This window comes from Geospiza fortis, unplaced genomic scaffold, assembly GCF_000277835.1.
Source record: "Geospiza fortis unplaced genomic scaffold, GeoFor_1.0 scaffold117, whole genome shotgun sequence".
Lineage (NCBI taxonomy): Eukaryota > Metazoa > Chordata > Aves > Passeriformes > Thraupidae > Geospiza > Geospiza fortis.
In genome coordinates this window covers 764,893-784,476 of record NW_005054500.1, presented here as the reverse complement: position 1 = coordinate 784,476, position 19,584 = coordinate 764,893, and the positions used below count along the sequence as shown (strand labels likewise).

The following is a 19,584-nucleotide window of genomic DNA, read 5'->3' as shown; positions in this document are numbered from 1 at the left end:
ACGGGCGCCGCGGAGCCGCGCTCCTGCTTTCCTCCCGCCGCCCGGGCCGAGCACCCATCCCTTCTGGCATGCTCCTCATCCCTGAGGACACGATGTCTCAGTACTCCACCAACTTCCTGCTGCTGCCCATCCCGGAGTACCCCGCGCTGGACTGCGCGCCCAACAAAATCATCAAGCTGGTGGTGCTGGGCGGCAGCGGCGTGGGCAAGACAGGTAAGGACAGGTGTGTGCCCTGCTTTCCTTTTCCTTCCCTGCCAGACACACTCCAACTAGCGAAATTTACCGCAGCTTAACTATTTCAATTTGCTTTTCTTTTTTTCTTTCTTTCTTTCTTTTTTTTTTAAAGAAAAGGCACAGGAGAATTTGTAAGATTTGCTGTAGATGCGTGAGAAGCCAACATGAGCCAGCCGCGAGTTTTGTACTCCCAAATGCTTCTAGCTGCTCTTGAGCAAATTATTTAACTGTAGTTAAATTTCCACACCCCAAAAGGTGGCTTTTATCCTCTTTCTGTAAGTGTTTTATGCTCTGCAGACAAATCATAGCGTACAAGATGTGCCTTTATTATTCTCCAAAGGAGAGGGGAAGAAAAGAGGGTAAAGAGAGCATTGTTGAATATCTGGTCCATGATTTCAGAAATTATGAAAAGCAGATTGATTTATTACATCTGTGGTTCCATGGGATTCAGCAAAATGTTTGTTTTGGCTTTGAAGCAGCCACATCTTCATATTATTTTTAAATAGTTTCTTGAAGACAGCTGCACAGGCAATTTCATTTAAGGGTGCTAAAGGATGATCCAGTATCACTGTGAGAAAAATTATTGCTTGAAATCTATTATAAAATAATGTTGCTTGCAGAATAAGACATTTTATTTAACTCTTAATTAAGTGGTGTTGCAAGTTACTAGGAATCTACTGAGATCAAAGAACCACAGGAATATAAGTTACTGTTGCTATGATGGGATTTAAATGTTTTATGCAGAAAAAGGAAAATGTTCTTATCAAAGTTTAAGAAAGCAGCTCAGGTTAAGGTGAATAAGGAGCCAGGGTGCTCCAGCATGACCCAAGGGTGCAGAGCACATGGAGTTTGTTTGCTGGGTGTGATTAGATATCACTGATGGGTTTTGTGAGAGGTTTTAAGGCTGGAAAGACCCATTCCATCCATCAGCCTCACTTCTTGCATGACAGAAAATGCTTAAATTTGGATTAGCTGCAGTCTACTGCCTTGTTACTCTTCTCCTAAATTATTTCAGAGCAAAGGACAGATTGTTTTACCTGCAGTCACAGGGAAACAACCTCCTGAATCCCAGGGCTCATTTCCAAAACAAGCTGTGAAAAACTCTGTGTTGGGTATCCCAGGCTGGCCCCAAATCTTTGTCTGTGAGAGCTGAGAGTTGAGAGCAGCACTTGCAGAGCAACATGTGAGCAATGCAGAGGCTAACCTGGTTCCATGTGAGACTCCTTCCTGCAGGAAGATGCCACAGGAGCTGTGCAGGATGGCTCAGGGCTCTCTCTCATTAAGGACCCACGTTTCTGTCATTGTTTTGCAGCCCTGGTCGTGCGCTTCCTCACAAAGAGATTTATTGGGGACTACGAAGCCAACACTGGTGAGTTCTGCTCTCCCCAGCAGCACTGCAGGGAGTGGGGAAGAAATCCTCTCTGCTTTGTGACTGCTGCACGTTACAGGGAAGCCAAGTGGTGTTAGATGTCCATAAGGTGCATATTTTCAGTTAATAGCCTCGAGCTATGAAAGCAATAAATCAAAGGCTCATTATTTATGATCCTTTGAGCTGTTTTTTTTTCCCCCCAAGCTGATGGAAAAGGATCAGAGTAAAAGGTTTGCTTGGGGACATACCTATAGTGAAACACAGGCTCAAGGAACAACCTACCCATCAACTAAACCCAATGCTGCTCCCCCTGCAACCCCAGGGAAGGCAGAGGAATTCGGAGGAGTGTAAATGCAGTTCAGAACCTTTTCTGTGCATTCCCCTTCTTTCAGGGGCTATTATAACCAGGGAAACCTTGAAATTGAAACCTTCTCTCCACAGGACAAGCAAAGCAACCATTCATTCCTTGTTTAATCCAGAGGGTGTGTTCATGTGAACTGTTCCAGGCAAACACTGAATGATTTGGCCAGTGTTGTAGGATGGATACATGTACCCCCCATGCTCACCCCTACTGCACACCCCATACATTGGCCACCGCACAGTTTTGGGGTGAAAGTGGGCAGAATTCAGAAAATGCTTCACTTTGGAGATGCTTGCTGAGCTCAGGATGAGGAGGGAGCAGCACAAGACACCTTTGATCTGAGGAAATGCACTCTGAAAGCTCCTCCTCCCAGCTCCCCCTCCCTGACCCTGAGTAACCCTGATGCTTGGCTGCACTTTTGCTCCTTTTCTTCTGTCACCTCTTCTCTGGGAGGTTGTACATCAAGCGAGAGCTGGGAGCTGTGCAGTGATTGCTGCCAGAGCAGTGCTGGGAGCCACATGCTTTTCCCATTAAGCTCCCAGGCCCATGGCCATGCTGCAGGAGAGGTGAATATTCCAGCAATAAGGAACAGGTGGCAGTGACTGCCCTTGGGATCACTCAGCTCTGCCTGTCCTTGTGCCAAGCATCCGTGGGCAGAGCAGGGGTAGTGCCTGGCAGCACCTGTTCTTGTTCTGCAGGGCATCATGGAATGGGAAAAAGGAGCTGTCTGGTCTTGGTGCAGGGGTGCAGTATTTTCTCATAGAACCACCTTTACAGCTTTAAATCAGGGCTGGTTTTAAATACAAACCAAACCCCACCAGGGCTGGATCGCAATATTAAACCACAATATGACAATGTGGGATTCAGTGCTGAATTTCCTTGTGCTGAAAATGCTCTGAGAGCTCAGGCTCTTTTCCACTGGAATAAAATCACTTGTTTCCTTGAAACAAAGCTGATTTTCAGAAGTGAGGGCATTACTGTCACTAGCTGGGCTCCCTGTTAATGTGAATTCCTTGCTCTCCAGTGGGTGGATTTCTCCAGTCTGACATTGTTCTGGAGGCAGCAGTGACAATTGTGCTGGGGCAGGACAGAAGGGCTGTACACAGCAGCTGTGGATTAGCATTTCCTCACAGCCCCACGTGACTCGTATTAAGTTCTAAAGAAAAATGAGGATGACAACCACCTCTGAACCACAGAGAGTGCACAAGATCAGGACTTAAATTTTCATTGTTGTTTACCTCAGCTGCAGTAACAAAATAAAGTTCAAGCCCAGGATAGCAGTGGTTAGATCAGAGCTAGATCAGGCCTAGGTGAGTAGAACTGACACTTGCCTGTGTATATGTGTCCTCCAGATTAACCAAAGTCAGGTTTGAAGTGTCCAGTCTTTGGGGATTTCAACCAAGCTCTAAATCACACAAACCCCAAAGAGCACCTGGGGGATTTGTATACCATCCCTCACTCTGTGTCCCAAACTGGAGCACTTTCCTTTTTTAAAGGCATTCAGAAAAATACAGCAGGAAGCACTCACTCCTTTCACCAACCCCACCTGGATGTCTTCATTTGTAATTATAAAAGTGAACTGCACTTCTATTTAAAGTTGACAGTATAGACTGGAAACCTGAGTGGGATTTATGTGCCTGCTTTGTGTCTGTGACTCAATCCTGAGTGGCCCTTCCCAGCCCCCAGGCTGGCTGTGCCTTCAGGATGTGTCCCCACATAGCAAACACCGCCCCACTGCTGAGCAAACAGCCACACAAACACTCCAGGCCAGGCACTTTCCTACAGGCAGCTCCACATCCTAAACCTCAAAGCTCTGGATTTCCACAGTCCCATTTTACTTTTCCTTTGTCATTTTGGTTCCCTGGTACAGACCCTGACTGACATCTTCCTTCTCCCCCAGGTGCTTTGTATTCCAGGAAGTTCACCATAGATGGGGAACAGATCTCTCTGCAGGTGCAGGACACTCCCTTTGTCTCATTGGAGGTAAAACAACTGCTCTGTGCTTTTCAACACCCTTCTGTCTTATGTTTATTGTCAGCACTTCCATCTGTAATTAACTCTGCTTAGCAGCAGGAAAATACCTGGGCTCAAACCCAAGACTAATCAAGGTACCTTAAACTCCACCAAAATGAGCTCTTGAAGGTGTTAAATCAGGCTCCTTCAGGAGTAAGCCAAAATTAACACAATTTTATTTCCAACACATTACTAAACAGCAGTAAAATTACAATCTGGTTCCCTCCTGCCAACAGCTTGATTGTTTTATTTTCTGTCAGGTGGTTTCTGTCCCTGCATGGCAGGAAACTCACCTGCCCAGAGGCCCAGCTGGCTCAGCCTGGACCTTCCTCCCCACCCAAAGTCTCTCAGATTTAGGGAAGTGTTTCTTTCCAAGGGGCCAGGCTTCACAGCAGCTGTCATTTCCAGCTGTGGTGCTTTGCCCTGCTTTCCTTACCCTGGTTTTAAATGTAGTTAATTAATTTTTTTAAGGTGTTAGCATTTATCACACTCCTTTTTCTATCAGTGTTCTAGACAGTTGGACTCAATGATATTAATGACCTTTTCCAATCTTAGTGATTCTATAATTCTATTGTGATATTAAAGACCTTTTCCAATCTTAATGGTTTAATGATTCTATTATATTCTAGATTTAATATTCTACCAGGAACCTCTTTCTAGGAATATTTTTCCAAGCAGGATTTATGCTGTCTCTCCTTGAAGATCTGCTTTGCATGCAGAACAAGAGGATGAAAATAGTGTCAAAGCAACAGGAAATGTAGTGAAATTTGGGGTTACATGAATGGTGGAAATCTCATGAGTAATAATTCCTACAGAAGCAGAGATTTCATGATAAAATCAGGCATTCTCATTGCACTACCAAGCTTAGACTTCTAGGTGTGGCCTTAACTTCAGACTAGGCTTAGATTTGGCCAATATTGTGGGATGGGAACACCAACCTCTCTCCTCATGTGTCAGGCTGCCCTGGACAGCTCTGCACCCTTGTTTTACCTGCACAGAGCCACCTGTGCATCTCTGTGCCACGGGACTCTTCCACCCTGAGTTCCCAGAAGGGAATAAGCAAAGCTCCAATTTCCAACGTTCCATTTCCAGCTCCTCTGCCTGGAAGTGGGTTGAAGGGGAAAGCTTTGATGCAACCCCACTCTCTGCTGTGCAGGGTGCACAGAGCAGAGGGCAGGAGCCCTCATCTGCTCTTCACACTCAGAAGCAAACAAAAGCTGCAGTGGAAGCTCTCCAAATATTCAAGTGGGATTTACCAGCACAAAGGCCTTGCCAGCTTGCCCTGCAGAGAGGAGCTGGGGGGGATTGGGCACCGCTGGGATTGCCTGATAAACACTTAACAAAGGGAATCCCCTCTCTCTTCTGTTCCATGGAATAATTTAACTCCTGTTTTCAGACCACATAGATGCTATTTTCCTGTTTAAATTAAAGCTGTGTCCTACAGTTCAGTGACTCCAGAGGTACACAAAATTCAGTCAAGCCTACAGCTGAGGTTGCTTAGTCAGAAATGATTTTAAATTAGTTAGGAAGGAGTTTCATTTTCTTTGTCCCAGTCCAAGGTCTGTGCTTTTCCAAGATCTCCCACAGCAACCCTTATCTCCTCCTGTGTCTGTTTGCTTCAAATGGTAAATCTGCAATAATTGAAGGGACTGTAACAGAACAGGTTAAGACTGAGAAAAGGCTGGATTTTTAATTCAAATCCTTAAGGAAGAGAGTTTCCTGCACTCTGCAGGCTGAGTGCAGTGTTCCAGGAGGAAATCATGTGGAAACCCTCAGGATTCAAGCCCCCAGAAATGTGAAATTGTAAGAGAGAAACAGAAGCAGATGAGTGGTTTTGTTGGGTGATTCATTGCTGCTTGGCCTATACACTGCAAAAGCCTGTGTGTTTCAAAATTCATTCTGGAGCAGAGATTTCCATTTAAAAAGTAGCCCATTAACCTTTGATTTCCTGAATAAAGCATTCCACATCCATCCATCCATCTCACTGCTGGGTGGGCCTAGCTGGAGTGAGGGAGAATTTCTGCTCTTAGGGCTCTCTGAATGTGCACCTTCTCCAAACCCATTTTCAAAGCTTGCCAGTGCAATTAGTTTTGTTTTGAAACAGAAGCAGATGAGTGGTTTTGTTGGGTGATTCATTGCTGCTTGGCCTATACACTGCAAAAGCCTGTGTGTTTCAAAATTCATTCTGGAGCAGAGATTTCCATTTAAAAAGTAGCCCATTAACCTTTGATTTCCTGAATAAAGCATTCCACTTGGGATTATCCATCCATCCATCCATCTCACTGCTGGGTGGGCCTAGCTGGAGTGAGGGAGAATTTCTGCTCTTAGGGCTCTCTGAATGTGCACCTTCTCCAAACCCATTTTCAAAGCTTGCCAGTGCAATTAGTTTTGTTTTGTTGGGTTTTTTTGGCCATGAAAGGGTTTTGCTGGTGAAAAGAAGCTTCCAGGACATGGAGAGTGGCTAATTATCCCCAGACTGGCTACAACCCAGACCCCAACAGTGCAAATTGCCCTTCTTCCCACAGCCTGCCCCAGCCTGGCTGGAGTTCACTCTCATTAACCTTCCCAACAAGGCTGCTGGGAGGATCCCTCTGCATCATTCTGCTTTGGGGTGTGAGGGGTTTGGGGAGGAGGGACAAGAGCAGCTGATAACCAATGTCACTGCTCACAGGATTTAGCTGTGAGCTGGCAAAGACAAAGAACCTCAAAGTGTGATGAGCCAGTGTCTCTGAGGGCAATAATGAAATATTTACAAAGGGCACTTGGCTGGCAGAACTCCTGGGGAAAGCTTTGAGCCTAATTTACACTCTGACCCTTCAGAAATTCTGCTTCCTCCTCCTCACAGAAGAGCTTGTCAGTAGTTCTTCTTTTACTGTCTGATATCCCAGAAGAAAACTGATCAGTTCTACTCATTCTTTGCTACTTCTGCTCTCTGAAGTTAGGCTTTATCATTAATGTTTAGGTCTAAATAAAAGTGATCTGTCTGGGGAGAGTGCTGAGCATTAAATTCTGTTAGAATTAATGTGAATGGCACATATGCATTCTATAGATTATTAGATAATGGAATGTGTTTTCTATTAGTCTTACTGAAGTTGATGAAAATTTCTTGGGTAGAATTTAGCAACAATAATAAAAAAATGAGCTCTGTATTTGTGATGTTAAACTCCCCTTAAAATACACAATTTCTACCAGCTTCATGAAGAGCTGTACACAGAATATGCTTGTTACATAAAATACAACTTAAATAAAGGATATTACAAAAGGATAGGATAAAGGATATTTTAAAAATTACAGAAATTGTAATTGCAGGAATGAAATATTGACAGGAGTGTCAGTTCTTCCAAAGCAAGCAGGCTGCAGCAGGGATCTCCCTCTCTGGCTGGGCTATCCCTGTCCCAGCAGGGTAACAAAGAGGAGAGGATTAGCTGGAAATAGCTTCATCCTGACAAGTGAGCTGATCCCTTTTCAAGCCCACAGTGCTGTACTCAGCTTTGTAGTCCCAGAGCTGGTGGTTGTTTGGGCTCTAAATAGGAGGGGTGATGGACTCAAGAAATGTGTGACCAGAAAAAAAAATTATATAAACTCATCACTGCTCCCCAAATTACCAATGAGATTTTAGCTGATTTTCAGTTCCAGTCATTGGTTCTTGATAACAAATTGCTTTTTTTCAAAAGAACTTTGCCTCTGACTATCTGGAGACCTTCAAGGCAGGAAAACCTGGCAGGCTTCACCAAACAGAGTTAGTGAGAGCCTCTGTCCATGGAGACATTGAATAAAGAATCAGAAAAAGCCCTAAAGGTCACCTGGTGAGACAGATGTTCACTTGTCATGCTGTGACAAACCTGATGATTTTTAATGCTCTTACTGTGCCCATCACAGTTTTATCCACAATAAGAGAGTGAGTTTCTGACTGTTGGGTAGAAGAGAATTCAGAACTAACTTTCCAAAGCAGTATTTTGGCTTTTCTCTCCAACTAGTTTGCTCTGACCCCTCTCCACTCCACATTACTGCTTTCCTGCAGTATGGGATGAGAGAATCATGGAATCAGTGAGGTTGGAAAAGGAGGGATGAGTCCAACCCATGACTGATCCCCACCTTGCACTGAATGCCACATCCAATCATTCCTTGGACACTTCCAGGGATGGGGACTACAAACCTTCCTGGGCAGCCCCTGCCAATGCCTGACCACCCTTTCCATGGAGAAACTCCTCCTGATATCCACCCTAAACCTCCCCTGGTGCAGCTTGAGGTGTTTCCTCTTGTCCCATCTCTGGGAACAGAGCCTGGCCCACACTTGGCTACAATGACCAGGTGTGGATGCAACAGCCTGGTCAGAGGGTGAGAAAATGGGTTTTATTTTCTCACAGTAGACTTGGGAGACTTTTTAGGGAGTTGTAGAAATTATAACTTGTTAGTATAAACAACCTGCAGGTGGTGTTTTTCTACTCTGTTTTTCTGTTCTTCTCAAGGACTGTTTGCGAGAAAGTTTTTTTTAGTTAGCTAATCAAGTAGGATGTGTCAAATCTGTCTGTAAAAGAGAGGATTTTTCATATTAAATGCTCTTCTCCTGCAAATCAGCCTTCAAGTGAATTTGTGTAATTTCTGGCTCAACATTGACAACCAGGTCCCCCAGAATCTCCTTTTCTCTGTTGTCATCTTATCGCAGGGGTTCCATACAGCTGTCTCCTTAGCACAAAAGTTCCATACCTTCTTGGTGTTTCTTGTGAGCAGCTCCTCCAAGCACTCACTCTTTCTTCTTCTTCACAAAGCAGCCAACTGACTCCAGTTCCCTTCTTACCCAGCCACCCCACTCTTTTATAGCACTCTTCTTCTCACTGGTTACAGCTGTGGCCTGTTAAAGTCAGGCTTGTTCCTAATCTTTGATAATTGGCCCACTCAACACTCAACTAAAGCATTTACTAGTCCCAGTATAGGCAATAGAAAAGACACCATTGGCACGATAGAGACTATGTACCGCAAGGGAAAGGTGAAATAATAATGAATAAACTAAGCTATAAACAGCAAGGATCAACCCTTGTGCCTCTTGCATCATGCTTTAGCAAGAAAAACCAAACAAAATGAATTTAAGTTTGCCACCCTGAAACCCAAGCGAGCTACTTACAAGCAGCTATTACTGAGCGAACCGCTATCTGTGGCAAAAGAGTGGTATGGCTTGGGCAACTCCCTAGGGGTAAGGTTACTTTCTACACTATCTTTATTTTCTTATATTCTATCCCCATACATTTCTCCAGGTTGGATAGCCCAGCACAATGCTACCAACACCGGGAGTTTCCCTGGTACCTCCAGAGAAGTTTCTGGGAAAACAGGCCCATGCTCAAATCCAGCTCTGTCTGGGGCTGATCCCTGATGTGCAAATCCCATGTTGTTGTTTTGCAGGACGACACGGACAGCATCTGCTGCCAGGAGCAGATAAACCGCTCCATCTACTGGGCCGACGGCTTCGTCTTCGTGTTCTCCATCACGGACTACGAGAGCTTCCGCCTGCTGCGCCCGCTGCACCAGCACATCCGCAGGATCCACCCCAACGCCAACATCCCCCTGCTGCTCATGGCCAACAAGGGCGACCTACTGAGGGCCAGGCAGGTGTCCTCCAAGGAGGGGCTGCAGCTGGCCACCGAGCTGGGTGGCACCTACTGCGAGGTGTCGGCGCGGGAGAGCTGCGAGGGCGTGCACGAGGCCTTCCAGCAGTTGTGCCAGGAGCTCAGCAGGAGCAGCAGCAGCTGCAACGGGGAGAAGAGGAGAGGTCTCCACCTGGTGAGGCCCAAGTCACCCAACATGCAGGACTTGAAGAGACGTTTGAAGCAGGCTCTGACTTCCAAAGGCAAATCTGCCACCACGCTTTGATGTTCCCGCCTGGGAATTGTGTTCTGGAGCCCTGGGAAAAAGGGCAACAAGCTGGGAAAAAGGGGCATCAGTTCAGCTATCAGGTTGTGTGAGAGACTCTCAGTCCTGTGAGAGACTCTTTCGTTTGGTCTTCACATCTCCCTCAAAAAGCCCTGCTCGTTCAGCAAAGGAACTCACAGAATTTGCTCTCTGGAGCAAGGATTTCAAAACTGTGGTTTTAAAAAAGAGATCGTCCCAAATTCATTCTATCTTTTTATTTCTTTTTGGAAGTCAAGTCAAACATCTTGGTGTTAAAAAGTGGGTTTTGTTAATGAGAATAATGAAATCCTGCTTTTAAGAGATGTGACTTCCCTTGGGGATGATTGTGTTCCCAAACACAGGCAGCGAACTACAGCAGGGCTTGAGGAGAGTGACGGGAGCTGTACTGAGCAAGAAAAATGGACCAGATCTGCTTCAGTGCAAGAGTGGAAAATAAATGAATTAATTCATTTAAATGAAGAGCATAAATAGTGAAAAGTATTAATTGAAAGAAAGAGTTCTGAGCAATGGGGAGAGATTTGTTCATATGCAAACTTAAGCCTTACAGTGTCTCTTTAAAGGGAGATTTTTTAAAAAATCACTATTTTTTCAGATTATTTTTGTTTAAAAGCACAGTGACTGCTTCTGAAAGTGATTATTTGGGCAAAATTTGGAGCAGCATTCTGTAGTTACCAATGTCACAATGTCCAGTAGTTTCTCCATGGCATTTCCCATTTTTCTGAAGGTTTCTTACACGGCAAAAGGAAAAAATAGATCAGAGTGGTTTAAAACCTGCCAAAAAATGAGCTTCACTGATCAAGGAGAGAGCAAGGAGGTCACCTAAAACTCTTAATTTTTTTTTTCCCCAAAATAGTTAGACTTCAAGTTCAAAATGCTTTTAAAGAAACAAAGCCTTCACATGAAACATATTTACACCATTAGGTTGTCCAGGGCTTTTTTAAGAAGAAAAGGTTTTATGATGCCTGAAATTTTTGGCTTTGGGAATTCATTATTTTGTTGTTTGAGTGTTTGTTGTTAAACCCAGGCTTCCCTGAACAGCTCCCAGAGCATCCCAGCCTGTCAGGACAAATCCCAGTGGCAGCGTCTAGTTGTGCCTCAGCACGTCCAAGGATTTGGGGCTGCATCCCAGGAACTGATTTATGGAACCAAAAACAGCACAGGGAGCTCCCAGCACTCTGTTCTCAGTGAGATGGGGAGCAATGGGCTTGGACCATGTAAAATTCATGATGCTCCAACGTCTTCTTCAAAGAGAGCAGATGAGCAATTCAAGGACCATGAAATGAAGTCAAGCTCAGTGATTTATACTCAGGGACACTGGAGGGAAACCCGAGTTTGATGGATATGGAAAAACACTCCCAGCTGCAGTTTCATCTGGCAAGACTGAGCTAAATCAACCTTTTCCTCATTAGGAGAAGCAAAAATGGAAATGAAGTCTGATGAGTATTTGTATAGCTCAGGGCTTTAAAATGTACTTTGTATTTTTCATTTCCCTATATTAGACAGCTCTAGCCATGATTTTATCACCTGGATTTGCCTTATCTCCAGCTCACTTTCTGTTTTATTTATTGTTTTCCACAGCTGCTCATCTGAGAATGTCTTGTGTTCTGATTCATTTAAGAGTCTTTCATTCCCACAAATGCTCTGCACCTGGTTTTAAATTCAGTTTCAAGTTGTATTAGGAGGGGAACAGTTGGATCATCCAAAAAGGGACTCAAATTATGTCAGGGAATTTTTACTTTGGCTTAATTAAAAATTTGGTGTTTGAGCAGTGTCATTCATCATCCCAGGCACACTGGTATTTATGGCATGGAATTTCAATGTTTTAAATTAATAACACCACAGCTTCAAATACTGAATGTGAAATTCAATAACTCAAATATTGAATCTAGAGATTCAATGGCTCAAATACTGAGTCTAAAGATTCAATAACAAGAAATAGAACAAGACACATAGAAATGGAAGTATTTTTGTGTTGGAAAAATGATCACCAATTTTGAATAGCAATTAACAATTTTGCTGACATTGATTTGTTTGCAACTTCCTTCAGCTCAAATCCTTTCTAATTTGGGAAGAAATGTCACCAAAATTCCAACCTGTCAATATTTTAGTTCCATTAGTGATTAATAAAAACATGCAAGGTCTTCCCTGAGTAAAATGGCTTCTCTATGTGTCAAATATTTAAATATTCCTTGTTTACACTAAAATTTATTGTTTTCCCTTCTTACAACCTAAGACACCCTGCTTTGGAAATATTCCTTATGTAAGGAAATACTCCTTATGAAAATAAGTATTCCCACATTCCTGTGGGGGGGAAAAATCTACATTTTGGCTAAAGCCAAAAAAGATTGAAACATTTAAGTCTTCTCTTAGGTACTAACATGTGGCAAACATTTATTCTGCTACAGAAACTTTAGTATTTCCTTTGTTCATTGACCAGGAGTACAAATACTGGTTTTAAGCCAGGACTAACCATCTACAGAAGGCAATAAAGCTCAGTATTTTTAGTTGGGGTGCAGCAGTTGAGTCCCAGGACACCTCACTGTGCCCCAGAGGCAAGGCTGAAGGGCAGCACAAAAAGCAGGGAGAAAAGAATGCTATAGAATTAAGTGCCTAAAAATAATCCTGTACAAGATCAAAGTTTAGTAATGTAGAACCTGATCCTGAATTAGAAACTTCAGGCTGCCAGGGGAAAACATGTATTCTACTGAAGGTTTAAAATTAACCCTCTAGAGAGAAAGTACTGACACAAACTCAAGAGGGGAGAGGGAAAACAAAGATTTGAGAGTGTGGGGTGATTTTTGGATATCAAAGAAAATTCTCCTCTCAGTTCTATTGATTTAGTCCAGATTAACTCTGCTGGAATCAATACCAACAGCAGTGAACTGTAGAATTCCTTCTTTCAATTTTTTTTCTTCTCATCCCTCATCATTCTCCTGAGCATTTTAAATCTTTGTGCACCATCTGGTTTTCAAGATGGTTTTACAGCTGAGTTTACTTGGGCACAAAGCAGTTGAGTGATTTGCCCCAAGGTTACACAGCTGAGCAAGTACTTGAGAAGAACTCCAACCCTGTGTCCTTTGTAATTAATTCCCAATTCTCTACAACAACTCTCAGACCTTACAGCTCCCTCAAGGTATGCACAAAGCACAGTGAGTTGTGTTGCACAGGATTGTAATTAAAAGTTGGGAAAAGTCTCTTAAATTTCACCTGTGTTGGGGACTGAGCAAAGTCTCAGTGGCAGGCTGGCAGCTCACAATGACACCAGACAGGCTTGGGAGCCACTGGAGATATTTGTTAATGGTTATTTCTGTGTTCCTGTCAGATGCATCTTGGCCAGATCCATTAATCTGAATTACTCTGCCCACAGGTCACAGAAAGCTGTCACCCACTTCAGCATCCCTGGGATAGAATCACCAAGGAGAAATAAAGGAATTGTCCCCATTTGCATAGGGATGGCTGAAATATTTACATCTGAACTCACATCTTGCTTCTGCATTCCTTTAAAACTCTGTTGTTTGGATCCACATTTACATCTGGAGCAGAGGATAAAACCAAAACATTCAGGTCCTGATTTCAGGGAGCTGCTCAGACAGAAATATTTGTATCCAGGGTACCTGGCTGCTCCCAGGATTTGTGTCAGGTGTACAAATGAAGAAGGAATAATTTCCTGAGACATCAAAAGAAACTTGCTCTGTACCAGAAAAGAGTTGTCTAATTGTTTTCCAAGGCAAGCTGGGGGGCTGCCAGCTGATTGTTACTGCTGGATTTCCCTCTGCCCACTGGCAAAGTAGATTTGGGGTCAGAATCCCAGTGCTGTGTTTGCAGAGCCTGCACACAGCCCTGAGGCAGCAGAACACAATGAAATACTTGCTAATATTTCATGTTCGTGGGTTCTCAGAGCTCTGCTGAGCTGATCCTCTCTCCTCTGGGGCTCACACAGGAAAACCACGGAATTAAAGTTAAAAAATCTCTCCAGCTTCACTTTAAAAGCTCAAAAGCAGGGACAATGGGCTAGAGAAGATGATCCAATCTATCACTGATGGAGACAAAGCAAGACTCTTCCTTTGATAATTTCTCACTGGCCCTGCCCTCCTTGCCCCTTTCCATTCATGCCTTTGTTCTCATTTCACTTAGCAAGCAAAACCTTCTGCAATTCTTCTTCCTTTGCCTTAGAAACATACTTTTGCTGGCTAGTTTAAAATTTATTTCCAAATATTTGAACTCCAAGCACAGTTTATAACAAAAGAAGAGTGTCTACTTAGTCTTTTGACCTTATTTACCTAAAGCATTTTAAAGCACAGCTACAACTCTGTGCTTTGAATTCCTGCCACTTCTCCCCAAGAGCTCTCACTGGCTTAGCCCAATATTTCCTCCCCTTGTTTTGTGCTTACAATGTTGGGCTTATTAATGTTGCAGAGTCATTGCTTACTTAAACCTGTTCAGTTCTTAAATTTTGCTGCTCTCTCTGAAATCCCTTCCGTTTAATCAGACAGATTCTCTTCTCTAAGCAGCTGTGCAACTGGAAGAGCAGCTCAGAACAGCTGGTGGTTTTCTGCTCTGTCAGATTTTAGCCCATTATTGAAGATTTTGGAATTAACAGGAGCATGGAAAATGATGCACCAAAGTCACTTCTCGTCCCTCTTGTCCCTCTCGTCCCTCCCTTCATCTGTAGCTGGTGCAATAATTCTATCTGTCATGAAGTGGGCAAAGTTCATCCTAAATGATAATGCTTTTTCCTGCAGATGGAAAAACACCAAATATGAAGCAGAGAGCATAGACTGTAAACCCTGGGATCCAATTCATTCAGGAGCTGTCACACCAGTCTTCTCTTCTTTATAAGATACATTTTTTACATTTTCCCTCTTATCCAAAAGGGTTTCAGGACGGAGCCTCTGCATCTCATCACACAGACACTTCCATCCCCTCCAGCAGGTCAGGGGAAGCTGCACATTTTCCAGGGCTGATGGGTGGAACTCTGCATGTCTGTGCTGTTATGAGGGATGATTGTGGAGACTGTTCCTAAGGACGTTTTTCTTCTCTCTGGCCAGTAATGCAGAACACTCACAATCAGTAACCGGTCATTTGGAAAAGATACAAGGGGGGTTTGTGCTGAATCTGGAGACACTCTGTACCTTCTCTGATGGTTAGAAAGCTCACCAGATAAGCTGAGGTTGGGTTTTTTCTGAGGCTGCCTTTGAACTCTCACAGAGAGAGCTGAATTATTTCACTTTTGATTGTGATCCAGGTTTCCAGATGCTTGCAGAGGCCACCACTCTTTGCTGTTCTGCACTGCATTTCACTTCAAAACTCAGTATTTTCCTATGCCATGATGAAAATCGAGTTTGGAACCTCACATTAATTATGTAGCAGCCTATTCTCTTGGTTCCCTGTTTTTGATGACGGTCATGGCTTTGCATTTATTGAGGACCTGAACTCAAACTCACACTCTTCAGCAAAGGTGTTTGACCAGATTGCCCAGAGCAGCTGTGGCTGCCCCTGGATCCCTGGGAGTGTCCCAGGCCAGGCTGGACAGGGCTTGGAGCAGCCTGGGATAGTGGGAGCTGTCCCTGCCCAGGGCAGGGGGAGGGACTGGATGGGATTTAAGGTCCCTTCCAACCCAAACCATTCTGTGATTGTGGTTTTGAATGAACAAGACTCTCCATTCTTTACCCAACAGTACAAGGCACAGCCCAGCAGTTCTGTGACTGTCAGCAAAGAGCAGTGGGATCAGGGAATAAAAGAGGAATCCAATCTTTGAATTACTCTCCTCTCTGCCTTTGATTTTCCTTAAGGGAGACTGATCCTCCCTCAAGCTCTGGGAAAGGTGACAGGCTGGTGGTGCTGCTGGATATGGAGGAGGTGATGGTGGCAATTCTGCCTGTCCAGTCTGTGCTCCAATCCCTCCATCTGGGAGTGGTGGCAGAGGTCAACATCTGTAGGAACCTGCCAAAGGAAGGTTACAGGGAACTATCAGCTCTCTGAGGCTGAACCAAAATGTTCTTTGTGTGAACTATACATCTGGAGATGCTCTGCTGAAAAGGAAACCCAGAATCCAGGCCTGGGAGAGCCATGAGTGTTTCCCATCCGCATCCCTTGGGAGCAGTGGTGAAAACTCCACATCTTCATCACCTTCCAGCCCATGTGGTTCCATCAGGCCAGTGTCAAAGTCCCTTCTGCTCCTGAAGGGCTGCCATGGTGCTGCTGTTCCCAGTGCAAACCCTGGAGGGTTGGAGCTGCCCTTCTCCTCCACCCTTTTAGCTGCCAAGACCACCTATGAAGTGCAGAACCCGAGAGATAGCACCAGATACCAAATATATCTGACAAGTGTTCATCAGTCTGTGCTGGAGAGCAGGAGCTGGCTCTCAGGAGAGCCCTGATCTGCCAAAAGAGCAGCTTTTAAAGCCCAGAATACATATTTGTGTCAGGCCTGTGAAATGATACATTTTACATCTAAGTGCTGTTCCGTGGGAGTTATTTATTAGGCAGCTTTAAAGAAAGCAAGAAGTTTTGTTTCTAAATCCTGAGTGCTAATCATTGAAAGTCCTCATTTTATCTGTTTTTGTAGCTTTAATTTTAGCCATTTGCACTTCTGAACCTCAAACTGTGGAATGAAGTGAAACACATGGAGCCAGAGGTTCATCTCTTTATACATTTGGAAATTCACATTTTCACCACACTGCAAGTACATCTCAGCACTGGAAAAATCAAAAATCTTGAGTAGGGCTGGGAGAATATCTTCAGTTTGCAAAGTCCAGACACACTGAATTCCAGTGCTGTGGCTTCTGGGAAGAGCCACTGGCAAGACAAGAACAGACATCTAAAAACCATCAGTGCTCATAACCCACTTACACGTGGTTTGCAAGGAGTTTGAAAGCCAAGGCATCCCAGGATGAGGGAAAAGGCTCTCAAAGGGTTAAATGCTTCCTGCCTTTAATCTAGAATCACGTAATGTGGAATGAATGTTTCAGCTCAAACTGTTTCCTCACTCTGACAGTTTCATGGTGTGAGGTCAAAGTGGGGGAGAGATGGGGAGAGGAGAGGGGGAGCATGGAGTGGTGAGCTGCTAAATCCAGAGACACACATCCAGAGAAATAAAAAAGATGGATTCTGCAGCAGCCTCAGCCCATCTGGGATGGCTGTGATGGAGCCATGGGTAAATGTGTGGGACTTTAGGGACTTCCTGCTCTGGGCTCCCTTTGCTTGTCCCTTGTGTTCCTGCTCAGCTCCGGGCACCGTTCCCACGCCACGTTGCAAAATGTGCCTTGAGTTTCTCACAGTGGCTCTGCCTGGACACAAAGTGCAGCTCCAGTCCTTCCTGCACCCTGCACATGCAGGAGATGGGATTCCTCTGGGAATACTGCTGGCTGTATTTATTTTCCCTTCCTGCGTGGACCTTTCCGATGCAACCAGGTCCGTTCCATGCACCAAAGCGCTCAATCAGTGCAGAAAACTTCAATTTAAAGCAGATTTCAAATTCATTTGATTTTTTGGACCAACCATCACTTCTTACACCAAGAGTGGCCTGGTTTGATTTCATTTGCAGGCCCTCCTACAAGGACAAAACACTCAGTCAGGGCTGTCTCCATGTCAGAATACATTTCTACACATCAGTGCACCACGTTTGTCTTTCTCCTTGTAGTTTTCACCTACTCTGGGGAAGAAGTTTTCATTTGGAGAATTATTGCATTTTTTGCCCATCAACATTAAATTCTAATCATTGATACAAGGATTGAGAGTAAAATAAGTGATAAACAATTACACAAACACTTAATTAAATGCATTACATGCCCTCTCTCTTAAGCCAAGCACAACAGTGTCGACCTCCCTGTTTACACCCTGGGTTACTCAGCCCACCCCAAATCCTTGTTTTTCTTCCTTAAACACAGCAAGGGCACCACGTGCTCCTTTGTGGGGCTGATGTTTTGGCATGTGATGGGGTGTGACAGGAACGTGGTCTCCGCAGAGGTCACCTCTGCAGCCCCCAGCTGCACTCACTGCCTGCTTGCACATCAGTGCAGTGACCCCACAGCTGATGCCCAATTCAGTCCCCGCAAGGAGCAAAGGTAAGGACATCCCCTCCCTCCCCAGCCCATGGCAGGAACACAGGGACATTCAGTAGATCAGCCTGCTGCTGAGAATAGTGAATTCTGCATCTTCCCACCAAATGATAACAAATGTCTGAAGGGAATCAGCTGACAAATCCTCTTGCTCAACACCACTCGTCCCTAAGCTGCATGAAAAAAACAAACTCCTTTCATGGCAGGAAATCCTCAGGCCAGTTTGTCACCAGGATTCAGACAGATTTAAATAACAGACCTGCTAACAGTGGATTTTGAGTGCTGAATGATACAGCCAGAAAAGCTGGACAGCAAGCATTTCTGTGGGCTGAGAGGTACAAATCCTATTTTTAAGATAGACATAGGTTCTAATGCTTTCAGGATAAAGATGCAGTAGGATTCTAGAACTCTTTTTAGGAGTGATTTAGGAAAAGGTCAAACTCCTGCCCACAGCTCTAAACATTCTATTTCTAAAATGGGCCACATAAAAATTCCTTATGCCAGACCTGCCAGTTTTCAGCATCCAGCTTCAGCCTTCAAACAGAACTGGAAGATCCTAATTTAAATCTCTTTTTTAGAGCTTCTCTGTGTATTTTGGAATGTCCTTTATGGGACACTAGCAGTTTCTCTGATCCCATGTCTTCACATTCCCTGTGTGTTGGGCATGTTTTCCTGCTGGTACAGTGTAATCCAAGGGGCCAGGAGCACTGCAGAGTGGTTGTCCCAGCCCTGTGCTTCAGTTCCAGTGAAATTAAAACGATTTTTTCCGTCCTTTGCAAAGTGTTTTGAAATCTATTGATCAAAACCCCCGTGTGCAAGCCAGGTGTCAAGAGTGTTTTTAATATTCAATTGCTGCTCCCTTGTGCAGGAGAAGAGCTGGTGGTTTGTTATTAATAGGGCAGGAAGCGGGGATTAAACTTTGCTCTCTAATTACAAACAAAAGCTATAAGAGCTCTGTAGCTTCTGGATAAACCTAAGAATGAGCAACTGTTTCTAAGGCAAGTGAATCCCAGAAGTGGAAACCCAGATTGATGTCTCACAGGGAGCTGAATTAAAACAAGGTCGGGTTGGCAGGCTGCCTCCTCTTCACCTTGTGCATATTCTCCAAGGGAGGGATCTGGAATATAACTGCTCTGATGGAGGGTTTCCTGTTGCAAATGCTCTCTGCAGCCTGGGATTTTTGTTATTATGTGCCTGGGTCACATTTTTGAGTGGTGTAAATTGCCATAGTGCCACAAGAGTTTTGGGGATCAAAAGAAATCCTGGCTTTTGCTAGCTGAGGGTTTAACCCAGACTGAAAATCATCCCTAGCAAAAGCCATCTCTGAGGCTGAGGAGGCAGTTCCACCCTGCAGGTGAAGCAGGGCACCCATCTCCCCAAGGCCAGGGTACAGTTGCAATTGCAGGGAGAGCTGTGCAGGGCAGCCTTGGGATCCTCTGTGTCTCCATGAAATCACATGGAAAAAGTTTCAGAGCTGTATAAACAAAACTCTGCCTGTTCAGTGGCCTTGCTGATTTGCTTTAAACTCCTCGTGCATATTTTGCATTCACTTTCCAGGAATAGCCCAGTGAGATTCACCCTGGCCCAAGAATTCCTGGATTGGTGTCTTTGGGATATCCAATTCCCTTTTGTGCAGTGCCAGATGG

At 44.4% G+C, this 19,584-nt stretch overlaps 1 protein-coding gene across 1 annotated transcript; it reads left to right on the top strand.

The window, feature by feature from the left end:
* The first annotated feature begins 6 nt into the window (after positions 1-6).
* LOC102033181 (ras-like protein family member 11A-like) lies at positions 7-12,036 on the top strand. The gene is made up of 4 exons (XM_005428723.2): positions 7-213; positions 1,547-1,603; positions 3,865-3,947; positions 9,375-12,036. The coding sequence occupies exons 1-4, from the start codon at positions 69-71 to the stop codon at positions 9,840-9,842; spliced, it is 753 nt and encodes a 250-aa protein (XP_005428780.1). The 5' UTR covers positions 7-68; the 3' UTR covers positions 9,843-12,036.
* Positions 12,037-19,584: the final 7,548 nt, after the last annotated feature.